General features: G+C 36.8%; 2 protein-coding genes across 4 annotated transcripts; both read left to right on the forward strand.

The window, feature by feature from the left end:
* Positions 1 to 1,215: 1,215 nt before the first annotated feature.
* Positions 1,216 to 2,006, forward strand: LOC113348606 (protein H2A.7). Its single transcript, XM_026592445.1, has 2 exons — positions 1,216 to 1,499; positions 1,607 to 2,006. The coding sequence occupies exons 1-2, from the start codon at positions 1,311 to 1,313 to the stop codon at positions 1,817 to 1,819; spliced, it is 402 nt and encodes a 133-aa protein (XP_026448230.1). The 5' UTR covers positions 1,216 to 1,310; the 3' UTR covers positions 1,820 to 2,006.
* Positions 2,007 to 2,265: 259 nt separating this feature from the next.
* LOC113348605 (probable rRNA-processing protein EBP2 homolog) lies at positions 2,266 to 11,208 on the forward strand. Of its 3 annotated transcripts, XR_003359732.1 has the most exons (6): positions 2,266 to 2,689; positions 2,789 to 4,298; positions 4,786 to 5,829; positions 7,717 to 7,753; positions 10,512 to 10,636; positions 10,874 to 11,208. XR_003359732.1 is itself a non-coding variant. In XM_026592444.1 (4 exons), exon 4 carries the CDS (start codon positions 4,808 to 4,810, stop codon positions 5,741 to 5,743), a length of 936 nt encoding a protein of 311 aa, XP_026448229.1. In that variant the 5' UTR covers positions 2,266 to 2,689; positions 2,789 to 2,836; positions 2,921 to 4,298; positions 4,786 to 4,807; the 3' UTR covers positions 5,744 to 6,126. The 3 variants fall into 3 exon arrangements, 2 of the variants coding, with proteins under 2 accessions (XP_026448229.1, XP_026448228.1); XM_026592444.1 differs by lacking the exons at positions 7,717 to 7,753; positions 10,512 to 10,636; positions 10,874 to 11,208 and having other exon boundaries at positions 2,789 to 2,836; positions 2,921 to 4,298; positions 4,786 to 6,126; XM_026592443.1 differs by lacking the exons at positions 7,717 to 7,753; positions 10,512 to 10,636; positions 10,874 to 11,208 and having other exon boundaries at positions 4,786 to 6,126.
* The last annotated feature ends 6,510 nt before the right edge of the window (positions 11,209 to 17,718 follow it).

The following is a 17,718-nucleotide window of genomic DNA, read 5'->3' on the forward strand; positions in this document are numbered from 1 at the left end:
ATTTATTACCTTGCTTATTTGTCTCCTGTTTATCACAACATTCATCATCAATTATTCTAAAACCGGCTGGAACAAAAGACAGAAGCAGATGGCTATGTATTGAAATTGGCTATACAGGTGAAGCTATCAAATTATTACAATGATAACGAAATTTAACCAGATGCGCATACTGGATGCTTATATGTGGGTTTACTGAACTTGGTAAGCCCGTCTTTCTCTAGACCGACTTATCTGTCATTCGCCACCTAATTTCATTAGCCCCGACTACTTTCATTTTCATTGTCTAATTTCATATAAACTCACATGCACTATTATGCAAAGTAGATTGTAATTTCTTTTTGTTTGGTGTGCAGGTCGATTTTTTCTTTCCGTACACACTTTTTTACTAAGAAAAAACAATCGGAAATGGTGATACTTGCTTTGTATCGCCTTTAATTCATTTTCCTTTTGTACTTTTATGCAAGTCGGTTTTGGCTGTCCAAATAGTCCTATATGAGATTGTTGGTTGGGTTAATTTTCGACTATGTCTACCTTTTTTAGTTTACCCCATTTTTCTTAATTGGTCTGCTTTGAAAAGCATAATCATGTTAAAGGTCAAAATGTTTGTAACACTCTTTGTACTAAATGCCCCATGTATGTAGTAATTGACATTAATATCGACTGCTTGCACTATTTTGCTTCTATTTTGAGTAATATCATACCTTTAGGTGTGTGACAGGAACATGGTGGAAAATGAATGATCTTTAGTTTATGTCCTTTTTCACTTGAACTACAAAGTTATTCAATGAAGTGTTCGATTTTCATCTGAACGAAATGGCAGGCGCTGCGTGCTATATTAGTACATAGAAAAAGAATCTTCAATTATTCCCAATTGGGGGTCTTTGTCAGGTCTCAATGACATAGTACTACATTTTTAGGCTCAAATTTTTAAAAACTGCACATGATACAGCTAGGATAAGTATATTTTCGAATTTCGGAAACAACTACGCGCGGGAAAACATTTGGTGGGTAGTTTCGTATTTTGAACTGAAATTCATAACTTTAAGTCCAAAACCAAAACAATTCCGCGATCCGAGAAACACATCAATCTAAACCGTTCATAAAAAATTCTATTCAACGGTTCTAGATCTCGATCCGTATCACTCTTTTTGATTGGCTTAGGTATCTCCAGGAGTCATATAAATAGACACCGAAGGAAATCAGAGTTCCAGAACTTATCATTTCATCGAAGTGCAATCTCCTTCTTCTCTCTCGAAAAAACTTTCCCCTCTTCAATTTTTTTTTCTGAGTTTCTGTAAAATTTGTTAACGATGGCCGGTAGAGGAAAATCAATCGGTTCTGGTGCAGCAAAGAAAGCAACATCTCGAAGTAGTAAAGCCGGTCTTCAATTTCCGGTTGGAAGAATTGCTAGGTTTTTGAAAGCCGGCAAGTATGCTGAACGTGTCGGTGCCGGTGCTCCTGTTTATCTCGCCGCTGTTCTTGAATACCTTGCTGCTGAGGTAAAGAGATTTCTTAATTAGGGTTTCTATTTGTTTTTTCATTAGGTTTTGGTTATTGATTTTTAGGGATTTGGTTTCTAACTTTTTGTTTTTGACTTTGAAATTAGGTTTTGGAATTGGCCGGAAACGCTGCAAGAGATAACAAGAAGACAAGAATTGTTCCAAGGCATATTCAATTAGCAGTGAGAAACGATGAAGAGTTGAGCAAGTTGCTTGGTGCTGTTACAATCGCTAACGGTGGAGTTATGCCTAATATTCACAACCTGTTGTTGCCAAAGAAGACTGGTACCTCTAAGTCGGTTGCCGCTGATGAAGACTAGTTTCGTTAATTCTTTTGGGTGTTCCTTGTTCTATCTCCTTCTCTATACTCTTTTATCTTCCTATTGTAGTCAGTTTGCAGATTTAGGGTTTCGTTTTTGCCTTTTAGTTTGTTCTTCCGTTCTTTTGACTCGATGTAGATTTCTGGATCTATCTTTTAATGTGAATTAAAAAAGTTTGTTTCTTCAATTTCTCTTTTCAATTTCTTATTCTATTATATCTGTATGAGTTCCTGTTTGCAAATCCGCATCTGGAAACCCTTTAATTCAACGCAAACTTCAATTTACAGTTTAAAATTTCTGGGTAAATTGGTAGAGCCTTCCAGATGAAGATGTGAAAACAGAGAAACCTCTTTGTAGCCTCTTGACCTATAATGCTTTTAAGGTTTTATTTCTGCACATTCCTTTCTAAATTTCTGTTGACCCTTTTGATTCCTTTAGTTTTTAGTCTGTTTGATTATGGTCATAGGGAAAACTACTTGAAATTGTATTATATACACAAAAAGATGCTTTTCTGTAATCCGAGTCCTGTAGTTTGTATGCCATTTCTCCCTAGTTAGTTAGTTGCTTTGTTTTGTTACCAAAATTGCTTCAGTTCTCTAAGTTGAATGACTAATCGTCAACTTCGATTGATTATGTTTAGTAACACTTTGTCTAGTGGTAAATATATATGGGGATTTTGCAGGATATCTTTGAGTACAAAGGGCATTTGGAAGGTTAAAAATTCTGTGATTGTTTTCTAGTATGATGGCAGACGGATGTGCGAAACAAATAACAGAAATGGCTCAGGAACATTATGTCTATGTAAGTACTGATGATTGGGCTGAACATTAACTTTGTCAAAGACTGTCAGCTTTCAAGGAGTATGTGCAGGTATCAACCGATGAGACCTATTCTGAATTTTTTGGAAGGGTTATTTTAGTTATAAGAATATACCGAAGCTTAGGTTTTCTTTAAATATGGATTATACAGGAGTTCAAGGAACTCAGGAGCCATTTGCACTGAAATCATCTTTGCCAGGTAAGAAAAGTGCATTTAGTGATTTTCCGGTACAAAATTGATGCACAAGTGCAAAATGCTAGTTTTTTTTTATCACGCTGGCAGGTTGCCTATCTATCATATTCAAATGCTCTGGATGCTGTCAAAGCAGAAGGGTAGAATGAACGTTACATCAGCATTCTTAGATTTCAGAAGAGCTTGGGGTATCTGTGTAGTGGAGTTCAATATGTACTTTGGTCACATTAACTTACCTCGTTTTTGCATGTTTTTTTATTGTGTTTTCTTCTGTTTCAAATCAGTTTGGGTTGGGTTACACTCTGTAAGAGGAGTTTCAAGCCTATATCTAAATGCAAATGGATCTTACTGGCTTGCTGAGAGATAGAACCGTATATAAGTTTGAGGTTCCAACTGTCAATGAATGGAATTGAGTATTAATACTGATGTTTGTTGATGCCTTACACATACTTGATTTCTAAATACAAGCACTAAAGATCCATTTTACCCCTTACGTAGCTGTAGTAAGTTGATACCAGAGTTGGCCTAGCGTAGCATAACACCAGTAGTAAGTACAGTGTGCTTCCCTTCCTAAATTTTCTATTTGTTGTGGAATCATTTGAGGTCTCTTCATTTGGAACATCAAAGGGAATAGTGAACTTCTGTTTCCTACCACGAATGAAATAGAGATCTTTGATGGGACGGTCTGCATAAAGAATCCACAATGAAGGGTTCAGCTAATGTATTTGCTCTGCAGTGATCAGACTAATGAGATGAGGCATAGTGTTTAATGGAATAGAAAGAGGAATCTGATTTTACAGCCTGTCCTTGATTACTTTCCGTCTCTCTTAACCAATTAGACATTTGTATTATGTATTGCTTCTCTATGCAGAAATAGACAATAGTTGAGGACACAGACTTGTTAATCAGAAGGGCTGAGAGATGCTTGGAAACAGGAGCTAACATGATCATGATGGAACATTGTCGAACAAGCTCACCTGATGTTATCTTTTGTAATTTATTAGAATATTTGGCATGAAAGAACTTCTCATGTTTTCAGTAGTATATCCAAAGCTTTTGAGGATAAATTGTGTTGCAATGCTCTCAGAACTACATTTTCAAGCAGGAGGTACTGATGGCTTCATGCCGAGACAGACTTCCAACCTCTTGTGCATCCTGCAGGAGACCATCATTTTTTTGTATCAGTCTGCTGAATTTTTAGCAGAACGATACTGTCAGTCTGTTCTCAAACTAGGCTAACAACTGCTGGCTACGGCCTACGGTTATTACAAAGAAAATAAGAACCCAAGCCCACTCCTTCAGTTTCAACGTATAAAGACATAATCAACATTATAATTTACTCATATTTACGAAAAAATCTCTCCTTAATACCTAATTCTCGTCTCTCCTTCATCACTCGTTTCTCGAAAAATTGCGAAATCCTGTTTTCATCTTGCAGAACTCCCATCTCGAATCATCACATCATAAGGTAAACTTAGAAATTACCTAATGTTGCCTCTGCTATTCTTCTAGCAGTACTGTTATAGTTTTATTTTCTTCTCTTTTGTCTCCACTGTTTCTTTCTTCTTTCAGTGTCTTCCTCCTGTAACTCGTAGATTAAAAAGAAAAACCAAATCAAGTTTTTAGCTTCTGGTACTGTTTTAGTTAGGGCTTGACCGATTTATGTGATTGTGTTGGGATTTTATATGCAGTAGCCATGTTAGGTTTATGTTTTCTAAGATAAAAAGTATCAGTTTTTGGGGTGGATATACATGTAGTCTTTAGTTATCAAGCACTTAAAACTCCTGAATTTTAGGTCATAGTATTTTGATGATCATTTCGCCCGGCCCTGTGTTCAGAAAGAGCTTGCTAGTTATAATTCACTCGCACAACTGCTAATTTGAATTCCACATATAGCGTGTGTCCTCAATTATCTATTTACTTGTCAGTTGAAAAATATTCTAAACTCTTTGCAGATACACTTGTTAATTGATCGAAATGGGCACTTTCAAAAGAAAACATTCAAAGTCACACAAGGAAATAGTTGAGGAAGATGACTTTAGCGATGACTTGAGTGAAGTATCTGAGCCTGAGCAATCTGAACCAGAATCTGAATCTGAATCAGAAGATGAGGAGGGAGTTATAAAATTAGCTGTACCTTCAAAAACGTTTATATTCAACAGAGAAGGTTTGCAAGAGCAACTTGAGGATATAAGCTGGCCGGAAAATGTAGACTGGATCCACAAACTCACCGTCGATATTGATCAAGATGAGGAGGTGGATGTTAATGATGATTTAGCACGTGAATTATCTTTCTATAACCAGGCGTTGGAGGGAACACGACAAGCCTTTGAGAAGCTTCAAAAAAGAAACCTTCCATTTCTCAGGCCTGCTGATTATTATGCAGAGATGGTCAAAACAGATTCCCACATGGTGAAGGTGAAGGGTCGACTCTTGGAGGAGAAGAAACGGATTGAGGAAGCTGATGAGAGAAGAAAAGCAAGAGATGCTAAGAAAATATCGAAAGAAGTACAGGCAGAAAAGCTTAAAGAGAGAGCCAAGCAAAAGAAGGATGATTTTGAATCGGTTAAAAGGTGGCGAAAACAAAGGCAGCAAAGTGGATTTGAGAAGGGAGGCGATGATGAAGATATGGGTCTTTCATTTGAAGATGGGAAAACATTTGACAGAAATAAAAAGAAGAGACCTGGGGTTCGTCCAGGAGATAGGTCAGGTGGGTTGGGAAACAAAGGCAACTTTAAGGGAAAGAAAGGTGGTGTTAATAAAAAGAAAAGCAGCAAGGAGCGCAGGGATTCAAAGTTTGGGTTTGGAGGGAAGAAAGGGATGAAGAAACAAAATACTGCTGATTCTACAAATGATTTTGGTGGATTTAATAAAGGTGATTCTTCAGGAAACAAGAGGAGGAGGAAGTTTTAAGTGAGCGTTGTTCGTTCCAATACCATCCTGCAGCAGTTGATTCCGGATAGTGCTTGAAACTTGAAACCACTGCACTTCTTTTATTGGTAGTTCCGAGTTACTTCTTGTTAAATTTTCAGTTTTTTAGTGACCTGTTTTTGTTAGGTAATCCTATAGCTGTTTTCTATTTGGTTATCAACAACGGTTTACTCATGGTTTTATAACAATTATGACTGGTATCACCAACCAACTTTGCCAAAATTTTCATTTTAACGTTGTACCTCTGAGATCTCGAACGAGGGCCATTTTGATTTGATTTGATTTACTGAGTTCTGAACTTTAGATATCTCTTTCCCTGTAAGTTCTTCTGATTATTTATTTGTATTCTGCTCTTTTCTGATTCATCTAGGTATTTTTGTTTTATACTCATTTGCAGCGATTGTCAGATTATATTTTTATCTCTGTCATAATGTGGTTAGTTCCTTCGCTACTGTAGTCATTTTAAGGATTTGATGGATTCTGTTGACTAAGGGAAAGAAATACCAGTAGGGAATTGAGGCAAAAGGGATTTTCTATTTATCGTAATTGGCATAGCTTATGTCGCAGTGGTCAGATTTTGGAAGTTGGTTAGGGATTCTACTAGGTAATAGTTACAATTGTAGACAACGATCAGTTACGGACCTTTATATGACTTCAATTGTAGCCTTGTGTGCTAGGCAGCAATCAGTTTGTCCTTGTCAACGGTAGTTAGTTTGTGCTCACAAGATTCTGAAAGATTTGCTTGCAGTCGGTAAATTTTTACACATGGAATTGTATTCTACATATATAAGTTCCTATAATCTTTGGTTCTGTACATTAATTCGTAGTTGCTTATTGTGTAATGTTAAAGAGCTACCGTGAACTGTGAAGTGATTTTGGGAAAATGGTGATTCAAGACTTGAGTGTCTTGGTCATTTAACTTGGCACTTGCTGGCTTCTTTTGTAAATGAATAAATGAAAGGCTAGCCATTAAAAGAATTACCGACATTTGATGATTGAAGGCTCTTATTTGCGAAGAATATTAAAGAGTTGAAGACTTTTTTTATCTCTGCACTCTATTAGGTTTAAAAATGTATCTGCACAATTTATAGTTATCTTATCGGCAGGCTTATGCTGAAAAAATGGTGCTTTGGAAAATCTGCAAGGCAGGCTTGTGCTGCAAAACTTTATTTAATCTCTATCTCTGGCACAGTTCTATTTTATCCGTATTTAAGCATAGCATCAGCAAGCTTAAGTAGTTCTTGTAACATTCTTCCGTGTGTACAACCTTTACTTCTTAGTTTGAGCTTTATATTTTTTTGATTGCTGGACATGTATATGCTGTTTTCACTTGGAACCGATATAAATGTTTATGGATGGGAGTCCAAGACCTGGTATCTTCGCTGCATCCTGGTATCTTTGGTTGATCATATGCCTAGCTGTAGCTTACAGATGGAAAATATACTAAATGCCGGATTTGTTTGATTTGCACTATATTTCAGTTAAGGGTCTTTGGTTATATACTTGGTCCATTCTGGCTTGTTAATTCGGAGATCAGTATTTTTGCCATTCTATAAGTATTTAGGCAGTTATTTCATTCACATTTTCTTTTTCTTTTCTATATATGTTTCCAGGGGAAGGGATTTCTCCTGTTCTCTTCTCTTCTTCACCCAAAAATGAAGAAGACCTTGTTCACATTTTCTGCTGTGCAACCGGGTTTTCAATTTAAGTTTAGCTCCATATTTATTTTAAGAAGTACTTTGTTTTGAGGCTCTTTTAATCGTAGTAAAATGCATAGCCGGCGTTTTAATGTTTTGGACCTAGTGAACAAGTTTTCATGTTGGATAACTTTTGCTTTTATTACCTATTGCTGTTGTAAGCATTTACTTTGTTCGTCTGAAACAAGTCAATTCATGTTGTATGATTTTCCTCTTTTGATCGATTTTTTGAGTGGATCTCTTCATGGACATTCTCAGGTGATGGATCTACAGCGCCTCAGTGGACGTAGCCTGGGTAAAAATCACAAACCCTTTTCTTTTCTTTATTTTTCTTTTCTTTGTTTTTAAGAAAAGGTTAAATAAGACAAGGTTTCCCAACTAGCATAGTTAGGGTTGGGTACATGTATTAGCCCCACTAGATGGTAAAGCTTGCTAGTGTCAGCTGCACCATTACACATCCTTTTTACGTACTTGTATATACAGAAACAGAAGATAAAGCTAGGTACTGACAATCCGGTATAAGACTCTTGTCGTCCCACTGGAAACCGTCATAGTTATCATCCAGAGACTTGACAAGAGTTAGGTTATCAACACAGAACTGCTTCAGGTTTACCTATTGTTTTAACAGAGAACTGCCAGTTCCTTACTGCGTAGAAGCCTCTATCCATGTTGTAAATGATGACCCTCCACCTGCCGTATTGGATTGTTTTAAGATATATAAGCATCAGTAAATAGCTGCAAAACAATATGAAGGAGTAGATGCATGGATGTCACTGTTGCTAGTATGACATGAGTTATTGATGTTTTTGTATTATGGCACGAGCATTGCTGATGTCAAAGAGATATTGCCTTATCTGTAACATAGTGGAAGTAGGATTCTATGTTCTATTCTCAAAGTGAGGTTGGCATCTTGACTTCCAAATGAATCAAAGAACAGCTGTTGCTCCTATTTCTTAGGTAAGTGAAGAAAACCAATAAGAAAACCAATAGAATAGATCCAGAGCTCACCCATACTAGATTACCCATGCATAAGGACATAGTGGAAGTAGGATTCTATGTTTTATTCTCAAAGTGAGGTTGGCATCTTGACTTCCAAATGAATCAAAGAACAGCTGTTGCTCCTATTTCTTAGGTAAGTGAAGAAAACCAATAAGAAAACCAATAGAATAGATCCAGAGCTCACCCATACTAGATTACCCATGCATAAGGACATGAGATGAAAAGATAATCCAGAGATTCTTCAGATGATTGACAAAGAGTACACGTTAGCAAATCAACTCGAAACAACCTGTTTAGAAAGCGTTGACTGTTTCAATACTAGTTGGATGACTTTCCATAAGAATAATTTCGATTTCTGCGGGCCTTGAAGATGCCAAAGCCTTCTTCTGCATTTAATTTAAAAGATGATTCTATTAGCTTGCTGTAGGTATAACTGTCCGAAAATTTTGCCATTTTTTTGCCAAGGTACTACTAGCACCTGGCGAGGAATATGAATTGCTTCAATTTGATGTTGTTGGTCTGTGGTAAAGAATTCTTTTAAAGCTTGATCATCCCAGGCAAACTTGCTTATAATCCTGCAAATAGTTGTCTGTAAGTTGCTGCAGAAATTATTGTCGCTTAGCATTTAGTCTTTGATATAGGAATTTTACCTCCTGAAGGCAGCTCCCAAACACTAAACTTGTTAACTGTGATAAGGCCTTGTCCAATCCATTCCATATCCAGGTACCCTGTTTTCTTATATTATCGTATATAGGATTATTCCTACGAAATTTTTTGTCTATGATTTGCATCCATAAAGCATTAGGGTTCTAGACCATTCTCCATGCAATTTTTGCAAGCATAGCATGATTGAACTTTCTTAAGTTCTTAAACACGAGTCCCACGTCTCTTCAGTCGACATAAAGGACCAAGCATTATCAGACAATTTTCTGCAAAGAAAAAATGGTAATAGTAGGACTTGACCTAGCTGTTTTAACGCCATGGATGCTATGATGTTCTGTTCAGCATATGAAAGAAGCCTCGATAAAGCCTCTATACATAATATAAAAATATAGGTGTAATGAACTCCTTTTCGTAATTTTCAAGTAGGAGAAAAGGCGGTACAGGCTTCACCATTTTGAAGCTATGGGATAGTAGTTGTGTTGAGGCATTGGTGATCATCAAATACCATTCTCAGCAAATCTCAACTGTCTCAAGATACCAATAGTAAAACTCCGTTTCAGTAGTTTCGCCTTTGTTGTATATAATTTGGTTGCAATGTTACCTTTGTTTTCCAGTTTCTTCTGCATATTGAATTAAACTCATCCGCAGTTTTGTTTTCCAGTTTCTTCTGCAAATTGAATTAAACTCATATGCAGTAACAACAGTGTTGAATGCATCTGCGCTGTTCAAAGGCTGCTTGATGTGGTGAAACTATTTAATCTAGGATAGACCACATTCTGTTAGGAAGAAGTCCTGAAATGATTTTATATGAGGTATTGCATAAACCTATGGGTCTATGTCCAGAAAGTGAAGGTCAGAATCTGTTTTTCGCCTAATTTTGCCGAACTGTTTGATAAGTGAAATTGATATCTCTTATAGAGACCTGCCTGAAATCCATCTGAACCCGGTGGTTTCCAAAATGGCATTTGAGCAACCACTGGTCTAATCTCAGCTTCATCTGCGACTTTTCAGAAGAAGGGCAGCATTGTCTTCAGCTGTGGTGCATGGTCTTAGAGTTGAAGTTTTCACCTTTAGAAATGAGAGATGAGAAGCTGTTCGAGCCTGTTTATCTTTGTGCCAAATCCACAAAGGGTTTTTAAGAACTGCTCATTTATTTGTCTTCTTCTGTTTTTAAATATGCATGAAAGTGCCGAGTGTTTCTGTCCCCACAATGTAATTGATGATCACTCGAGTTTTGCTTCCAGTGAGAGTCATACATGTTGAATTGGAGTTCAGATTTTAGCCTCGAAACAATTGGAGAATCTGGTTTAAGTTGTCTTTGTAGTTTGCTGATGTATATGCATCTTCACGTGATTTGTCTTCTAATTTCCCTGAAAATGCTTTTGTTCCAGTTTTAAAAAAAGTTTCAAGACAATTTTTGCAGCAGTGAAGCTGGAGATCCTTGAGTTGGAAGTTGCCAAGCTTGTTAAATAGTATCACCACCAGCAGGATCACTTAGCCACCATTCATAGAATCGGTAAGATTTCATTCTTGAGGCTTCAGAAGGATCTGTACTCAGTAGAAGATATGAACCCATAGGGATCAAATAAAATAGATTAGCTTAAAGTATGCCTCAGGCGAACAAGGAGAACCTAGAGCTTGATCCAGTCACTCTTGCATTAAATTTCCATCTTTCGTATGATTAGACAGATTGAATGGATCCCCCTAGTTACCACGTAAATAGCATCTGTCAACCAAGCTTCTTGTATTACAGGAACAGAAAACGCATTCTTTGATCGCGTTCTGCCACTGTCCCCTCTTTTTCATCAGGAGATATTCTACCGATGGACATGTACCGTATGATGCATATCTTGCAGACAAGACCACTGCTCTCTCTTTTGTTCTCAGACTGAACGAACAATGGATGCAGCTAAGCAACCTTACTTTGAGATGAGCTCCAGACTTGTTAAAAAAATGTCACATATTCCTCAAGGTAGTCAAGTATTTTGTGGCAAAATATCTCCTTGCTGCAATATTAAGATAAGTGTGGGAGTCTGAAATTCCGTAGGTAGGTTCTGCACGTGTTAAAGACCTCAATGGAGAACTCAAATTCCCCACATTCTTTCCGGTACCTTCATTGTTTGTAATGTGTGCTTGTTATGTCAATGAAAGAGGTTCTTGTTATTACTATGCAGTGGATGTTTTTGCCATTCTTATGTCTAATCTCCGAGTTCTGTGTGTGCGTGCAGTAGTAATCAGAATCTTTTTTCTTATACAATAAATCTAGTGGTGTCTCAATAATGTTTCACGAGCGAAACATTTCTCTTCCTTATAAAATTGTGAGAAGATCAGCACTATGGTGTATAGGAAAAACGAAAAGAAAACGGCCCAAACCTGTTAATTGAGTTCTACCGCTACAGATTGCAAGTGTAATTGACCTGCATTAATCAAATTTCTTACTGGTAGACCAAGCTTACTATCGCTATGTACTTTTCCTAATTAAATTCTTGTACTGGTGTTTTTGTGTCGATGCCATGTTCTTTCCTCCACCACGCACCTTAAGTTCTTCATTAACTCTACCTAATTATGGCCTGTTTCAAGATAATGCAGAAAGTTGCAAATGTTTTTTACGACTAAGGTTTTCCAGGAGCAACATTTTAATCAACATGGACACAGAAGTCAAACAGCAGGACAATGGGCCTCATTGGAATCATCTAGTGCTGGTATTTTTACGTGCATCTCTTATTTTAACTGGTTATGATTCCCTAACTCCCCGTGGTAAAAGATCTAGAGACCACTCTCTTACTACTGTTGTTCATACTTTACGAAGGCTGCTGCACACGGATTAGCATGCTATGGAGTTGGTGTACAATTAACTCACACTTCACATATATCATCAGTTACGGTTATGGAGCTTACACCATAAATATAATCAAGAACCGAGGTAACATGGAAGAGTATGGACACAATTGGAAAATTCAGAATGCTGATAGTGAGACAACAATTCGTAAGATATGGGGCAAGAAAATTAAATCCATAGCATGTATATTGAATAAATTGCATTTGTCGTAATTGCAACCTGACAAAAATGCGTTAATATTGTTCAAACCCCAGCTGATATCTCTGTTCGGTAGCAACAACAACATGTCAAAAACTGAAAACAGTTCTTCTGGGGTTAAGTTTGGATTCTTGTTACTCAGATCCAAAATAACCCGTATCTCATTTCTCTGGGATTTTCCTGGACTGCCATGCATTAGCCATTTTTGAAATGATGCGTCTTATCTCTCTTAATGGCTTATGTTTTGTACTGCCTGAGAAAAACTCATTGATATCTGGAATTAGGGTTCGGTGAATCTGTATTGAATGCCGGATGTGGACTCTTCACTTGCATTTATTTCATCTCTATTCTTTTGTTGATTTATAGAATCTGGTCACGTGATCTTCTTGAATGCACTATTGGACCTATTATTCTGTGGCTTGTGACGAGTGGTGTCTGTGTAATTGAGAATTCAAAATTATTAACAAAATTGATGAAAATTCCCCTTCATAACAGCAAAGCCAAAGTAGGGTAAGAGCTAATGTTTTTGGTTGTTCATTTCAGGCCAGACTGGAATTTCAGTTTAAAGAGTTTTTGTGGCAAAACAGAACATGTACATTTATTCCTTTTGTTGCGATTAGACACCTTGGATATGTTTGTCCCTTTTATGGACCTACCATTGAGGAAAGACATAGCCAGACGTAAACTGGTAGTGTGAATGTCCGGGGTAATTCTTTCCGAGGTAAGTTACCGATTTATATCCCGGGAGTTATACCAAGTGACACAGGGGTGGGACCTACACTAAACTTACCCAGTACAACCCGCAGGATGATGTGTAGCACTTCCGGTCAAGTTATAACATTGGTGTAATTACGATAACATCACATTTGTATAATGGATTTATAATCCATGGAAGTGTATTGAATGCCGTTCGGAGTTGGTTTATGATTGATTCTGCAAGGTGTTAGAACGAGCTTGAACGTGGTGATAAAATATTTGATGATTAATTGTACTTGTGCTTGCATTGATAAGATATCTCAATCTAGTTCCCTTGGCAATGGGGAAAGGGGGTGGTGTCGGCACTGTTGAGTGTTGACTGAAAGAAACATTTCAGGGTTTGAATTTGCTAGATGAGTTTTGGCGGGTTTTACACTTCCACATTCTCCCTAGTCTGCAACATTCACCCGAGGCCGCAAAAAGCGTGATATTACCCGAGACTAAATTTTGTTTTCAGAAATTTGTGAAGCAGGTTCATACTAATGTGACCCAGTAGTGTTGACGGTAAAATGAAGCTAAAGAGTTGGGTGACCCAGAATTTGCTCCCAACGTGACTTACACCGTGTTTGTTTACTGCTGACTCTTTTTTTTTGCTCGGTAAATAAGATTATATTAGAAATGTAATGCACAGAAAGCATTGTACGAAACCCGGATACAAGTTAAAACCCAAGTTACAACCCACATTGATGGCATTTCAAAGTTGAAATGCCTATAGAAACCCAAAAAGAAAAACCCATCTGGATCTGACTCGATATGTTTGTTTTGAGATAAATCTGACTCAAAAAACGTGCATCAGATTGGTCCCATGAGTCAGGGGTATTTTGTTACCTGACTCAAATGGGTCCGATTTAGGGGTTATGTTTGAGTCAGATCTGACTCAAAATGCAAAACAAACGGTCTGACTGCTGATTCGCCCCGAGTCAGGGGTTGACTCAGACCCAGACGCCGAGACAGCTGCAAACAAACAAGGTCTTACTTACTCAAAATCCATCACTAGGACCAAAATTATGGCCGCTGACCTCGGAGTTAGCCGAACTTCCCTATAATCTACCACGTGATATACAACAAGCTTACTTATGTTGAGATTATTAGTCCCACATTGTCTGACAATCTAAGATCCTGCGGTTTATAATTCTTCGGGCCTCTCCACTCATTGCCAATTGGTTCTGAATTGGATGCCCGTATTCTAACAACTTACACATTCAAATGTGATATTTGGCCCAAATATATCTCTTGTAAAAACTACACTTTAACAAAATATTTGGCCCTTGTCTGGACCCTAGTTAGAAATTCGCCGAATCATTCGCGAATTATTACGTATCAATTGGGAACGATTTGTTCAGCCGTCCAATTGAATCACCAGACTGGATACGTGAACGTTTCCCGTACCCCAATTGCTAACTAGGGTCTGGACGTATAGTCCACACTCCACTTGTGTGATTCTGCATAAAAAACAACAACTACACTTTAACAAAATCCAACATCTCTTGATGCAGATTGTCAGCACGTATAGTCCACACTCCACTTTTGTGATTCGGCATAAAAAAAAATAGTTACGTGCTTTTCTTCGTTAAAATGAAACATACTAGTAAAAAAAAACTTTGACAATTTTTTTTATTTTTTGAAGGAATTGATAATGAGTTTTGTGGAACACTGAATCTAAGTACTTGGCAATTTCTTTTGTGGATTATGTTTGGTGACATTAGTAGAACTAGAGGGCACTCACTAGTACTTGGCACTCACTTGTAATAGCAATTCATAACCATAAAGCAAGATTATTTTGCTACTTAAGCAATCCCAATATCTCTTTTTCTTTTTATAGTCTGATAATCTTTGCTAACTAATTAACCCTCCTTTGGTATTTGTGTTCAAACCTAATTATGAGTTCTTATTCATTACTCTACCCCGCGTTCACTTCTTTTGGTTTGGAAGTTTGAACTTCATCATTTGCAACTTCAATTTACTCTCTCATTATTCATTATTGATGCACATTGCCGCGATATACGGTGATTTTGTTGGATTTCCCCTCCTGTTTTCCAGTGGTGATTGATAAGCAAAAGTTTACTCCTTGTAGTATAAGTATAATTGTGTGTACTCGCATCATATTTATTGCAAGGAGCCAAGGACCATGAATGTTGCTTGCCCATTGCCTGATTACATACATATTCACTGCTAGCGCCATCCAGGAAATAGAAATGACCCACAAAAATTGAAGTAATCAACAGTCCCAACAATGTTTTTCAATGGTGGGAGTTTTTAGGATGTGGGAGTAGTTCATTTTTTACTCTTTTAAATTTGGGGGTCATTAGGGGCTACATGAAAGAATTAGGGGCGATTTTTTTATTCCCAACTCATAGACAAGATTAAGGGATGTCCAAATTTGTGGAGATTACAAAAATACCCTAACACAATCGGTAGTTAATACAGTTATACTCCCTCCGTCCTATTTTACTTGATGTTGTAGAGTTTTTCACGCAAATTAAGAAACAACATAGAGAGTAAATTTTTCCCAAATCTACCCATATTAATAGCTTTCTAAAAATTTAAAATACCTAGTTTTTAGTTTCTATATTTAGTGTAAGTTGTGAATCCTATTGTATTTTACTTAGGATAGAGTATTTATCCTTTATGGGGTGGATTTAAAAATTAGATTAATTATCCATTTATTAATTTCAATGAAAATTAATGGTATACTATGATTCCAAAGTAAGGGCAAATTAGTGAGAATTTGGGAAAAAAGCTTAAACACTCATCTAATTTGGAACGCAAGAAAAATCCTAAAACATCAAGTAAAATGGAACGTAGGGAGTATTATCTACCGATTACTACTATTCTCATGTTGTGGTCGTTAGCAATCGGTAGATAGGTGAAGTTCATAAATAACTTCATAACCTACCGATTAATCTAGTTCACAAATTCGAAAAACTTGAAATTTTGACAAAAACAAAATTTGGGGCTCCTTAATAATCGAGGGTTAAATTACCTAATTTAACTACCGATTGTATTAGTTCCCAAATTTGAAAAATTGGTGATTTCGGCAAAAACAAAATTTGGGGCAACTTTATAATCGGAGGTCACGGTTAACTTATTAAACTACCGATTACCATAGTTCCCAAACTCGAAAAAAATGAGATGTGATAAAAACAAAATTTGGGGCAACTTTATAATCGGAAGATACATTACCCTACTTAACTACCGATTATATAGTTACCCAAAAAAATAGAGCCGTTGGAACTCTAAACTCTATATAAAGATGGTCCTTTTACCCTCTATGGAACACAAATACGTTTAAACTCTCTCCAGCATCATCTTCAAAATAATGGTCCAACCATTAATTAATCCAACAGAGTTCACGATTGAAGAAGATTTATCTTTATGTAGGCGCTATATTCAATTTTATCCGAGAAGAGGAGAAAAAAGTAGGCAAGGAGGCATAATGAGTATGAGTTGTTTGGAGAAAATTCACGAAAAATTATGCGCCGACACCGGTAACCCAAATAACCGTCACTCCGCTGATTTTTTCTGCCGAATTGGTTTAATAAACGGACACGTCGAAGAATTCGTCCATTTCACTTATCTTGTGAATCATTATCGATTGAGGGGTGAAACCAATGATGAGGTTGTAGAACGATCTCTCGGGGAATGGCAGATATGGAAAAGATCAAGCTTCCGTTATGAAGCTCATTTTAGAATCCTTAGGGCGATGGAAAGATTTAATCCGTTTAGGACTCGTTCAACACGTTCAAGGCGCTAATCACGATACCTTGTAATAGAATTCTGACAGTTCAATGAAAAGTTATGTGTAGGTAATATCGTAATGAATTTCAATTGTTTTTTATAACAATCGGAGGTTTACATTCTCTATATAACTACCGATTATACTCTAACGGCTATTTCGTTCAAAATAAACTAGCCGAGCCTCGAAAATCACACACAATCGGTTATTAATACATATTGATAATCCTCTGATTATGCTATTTACTCGAAACTTTGAACTCTGTTTACAAAACAACATATAATCGGTCGTAAGTGACGATCAATAACTACCGATTATAGGTAATCGGTTGTTACCGATTGTATGTAATAATTGTACGTAATTTCAGTACAGTATTGTAAAAGTACGCATCAACGGCCATATTTTCAAAAAAAAGAGAGTATGTAAATCCAAAGCAAAGATCACTCCAACAAGTTCATGATCGTTTCCGACTTGTCCAAAAAGGGGTAAATGATTACATAACGATACAAAAGAGGATCTTTAACACAAACCATTTAAGCTTGTCGATCCAACAATTTGTAAGTATTTGTATACTTCTTTTAAATAACACTGGGTGTCTAATCTTTCTTACTAAAACGAACTTGACATTGTTTTGTATTTGTTTATGTAGGAGACACTCGCAAAAAGACAATACTTAGTGGAAAAGGGTGAATAACTCACTCATGATGGAAGTTATGAATTCCTGAAGTCCGTGGCAACAGTCTAAAGATTGATCGATTGTTGAAATCGGAAGTTATTATGTTATATTGTCTACCGATTCCGGGAATAATTTTCAGTTTTTTGTCAGAATTTGGTAACAATTGGAAGTTTAGGCAATATGTTGTCTACCGAATATGGGAAATTTTTTCAATTTTTGGTCAGAGTTTGGTGACAATCGGAAGTTTATGCAATATGTTGTCTACCGAATCTGGGAAAAATTTTCAATTTTTTTGTCAGAGTTTGGTGTCAATCAGAAGTCTATGTAATACGTTATTTACCGATTATGGGTAAAATTTTCAACTTTTTGTCAGAGTTTGGTGACAATCGGAAG

Source organism: Papaver somniferum, chromosome 2 (assembly GCF_003573695.1).
Source record: "Papaver somniferum cultivar HN1 chromosome 2, ASM357369v1, whole genome shotgun sequence".
NCBI classification, from domain to species: domain Eukaryota; kingdom Viridiplantae; phylum Streptophyta; class Magnoliopsida; order Ranunculales; family Papaveraceae; genus Papaver; species Papaver somniferum.

Bases quoted from the DNA above. Each gene is read 5' to 3' on its own strand.
- LOC113348605 (XM_026592443.1), top strand. From the start codon at position 4,808: ATGGGCACTTTCAAAAGAAAACATTCAAAGTCACACAAGGAAATAGTT.
- LOC113348606 (XM_026592445.1), top strand. From the start codon at position 1,311: ATGGCCGGTAGAGGAAAATCAATCGGTTCTGGTGCAGCAAAGAAAGCA. The intron at 1,500-1,606 runs GTAAAGAGATTT...CTTTGAAATTAG, and splicing joins TTGAATACCTTGCTGCTGAG to GTTTTGGAATTGGCCGGAAA.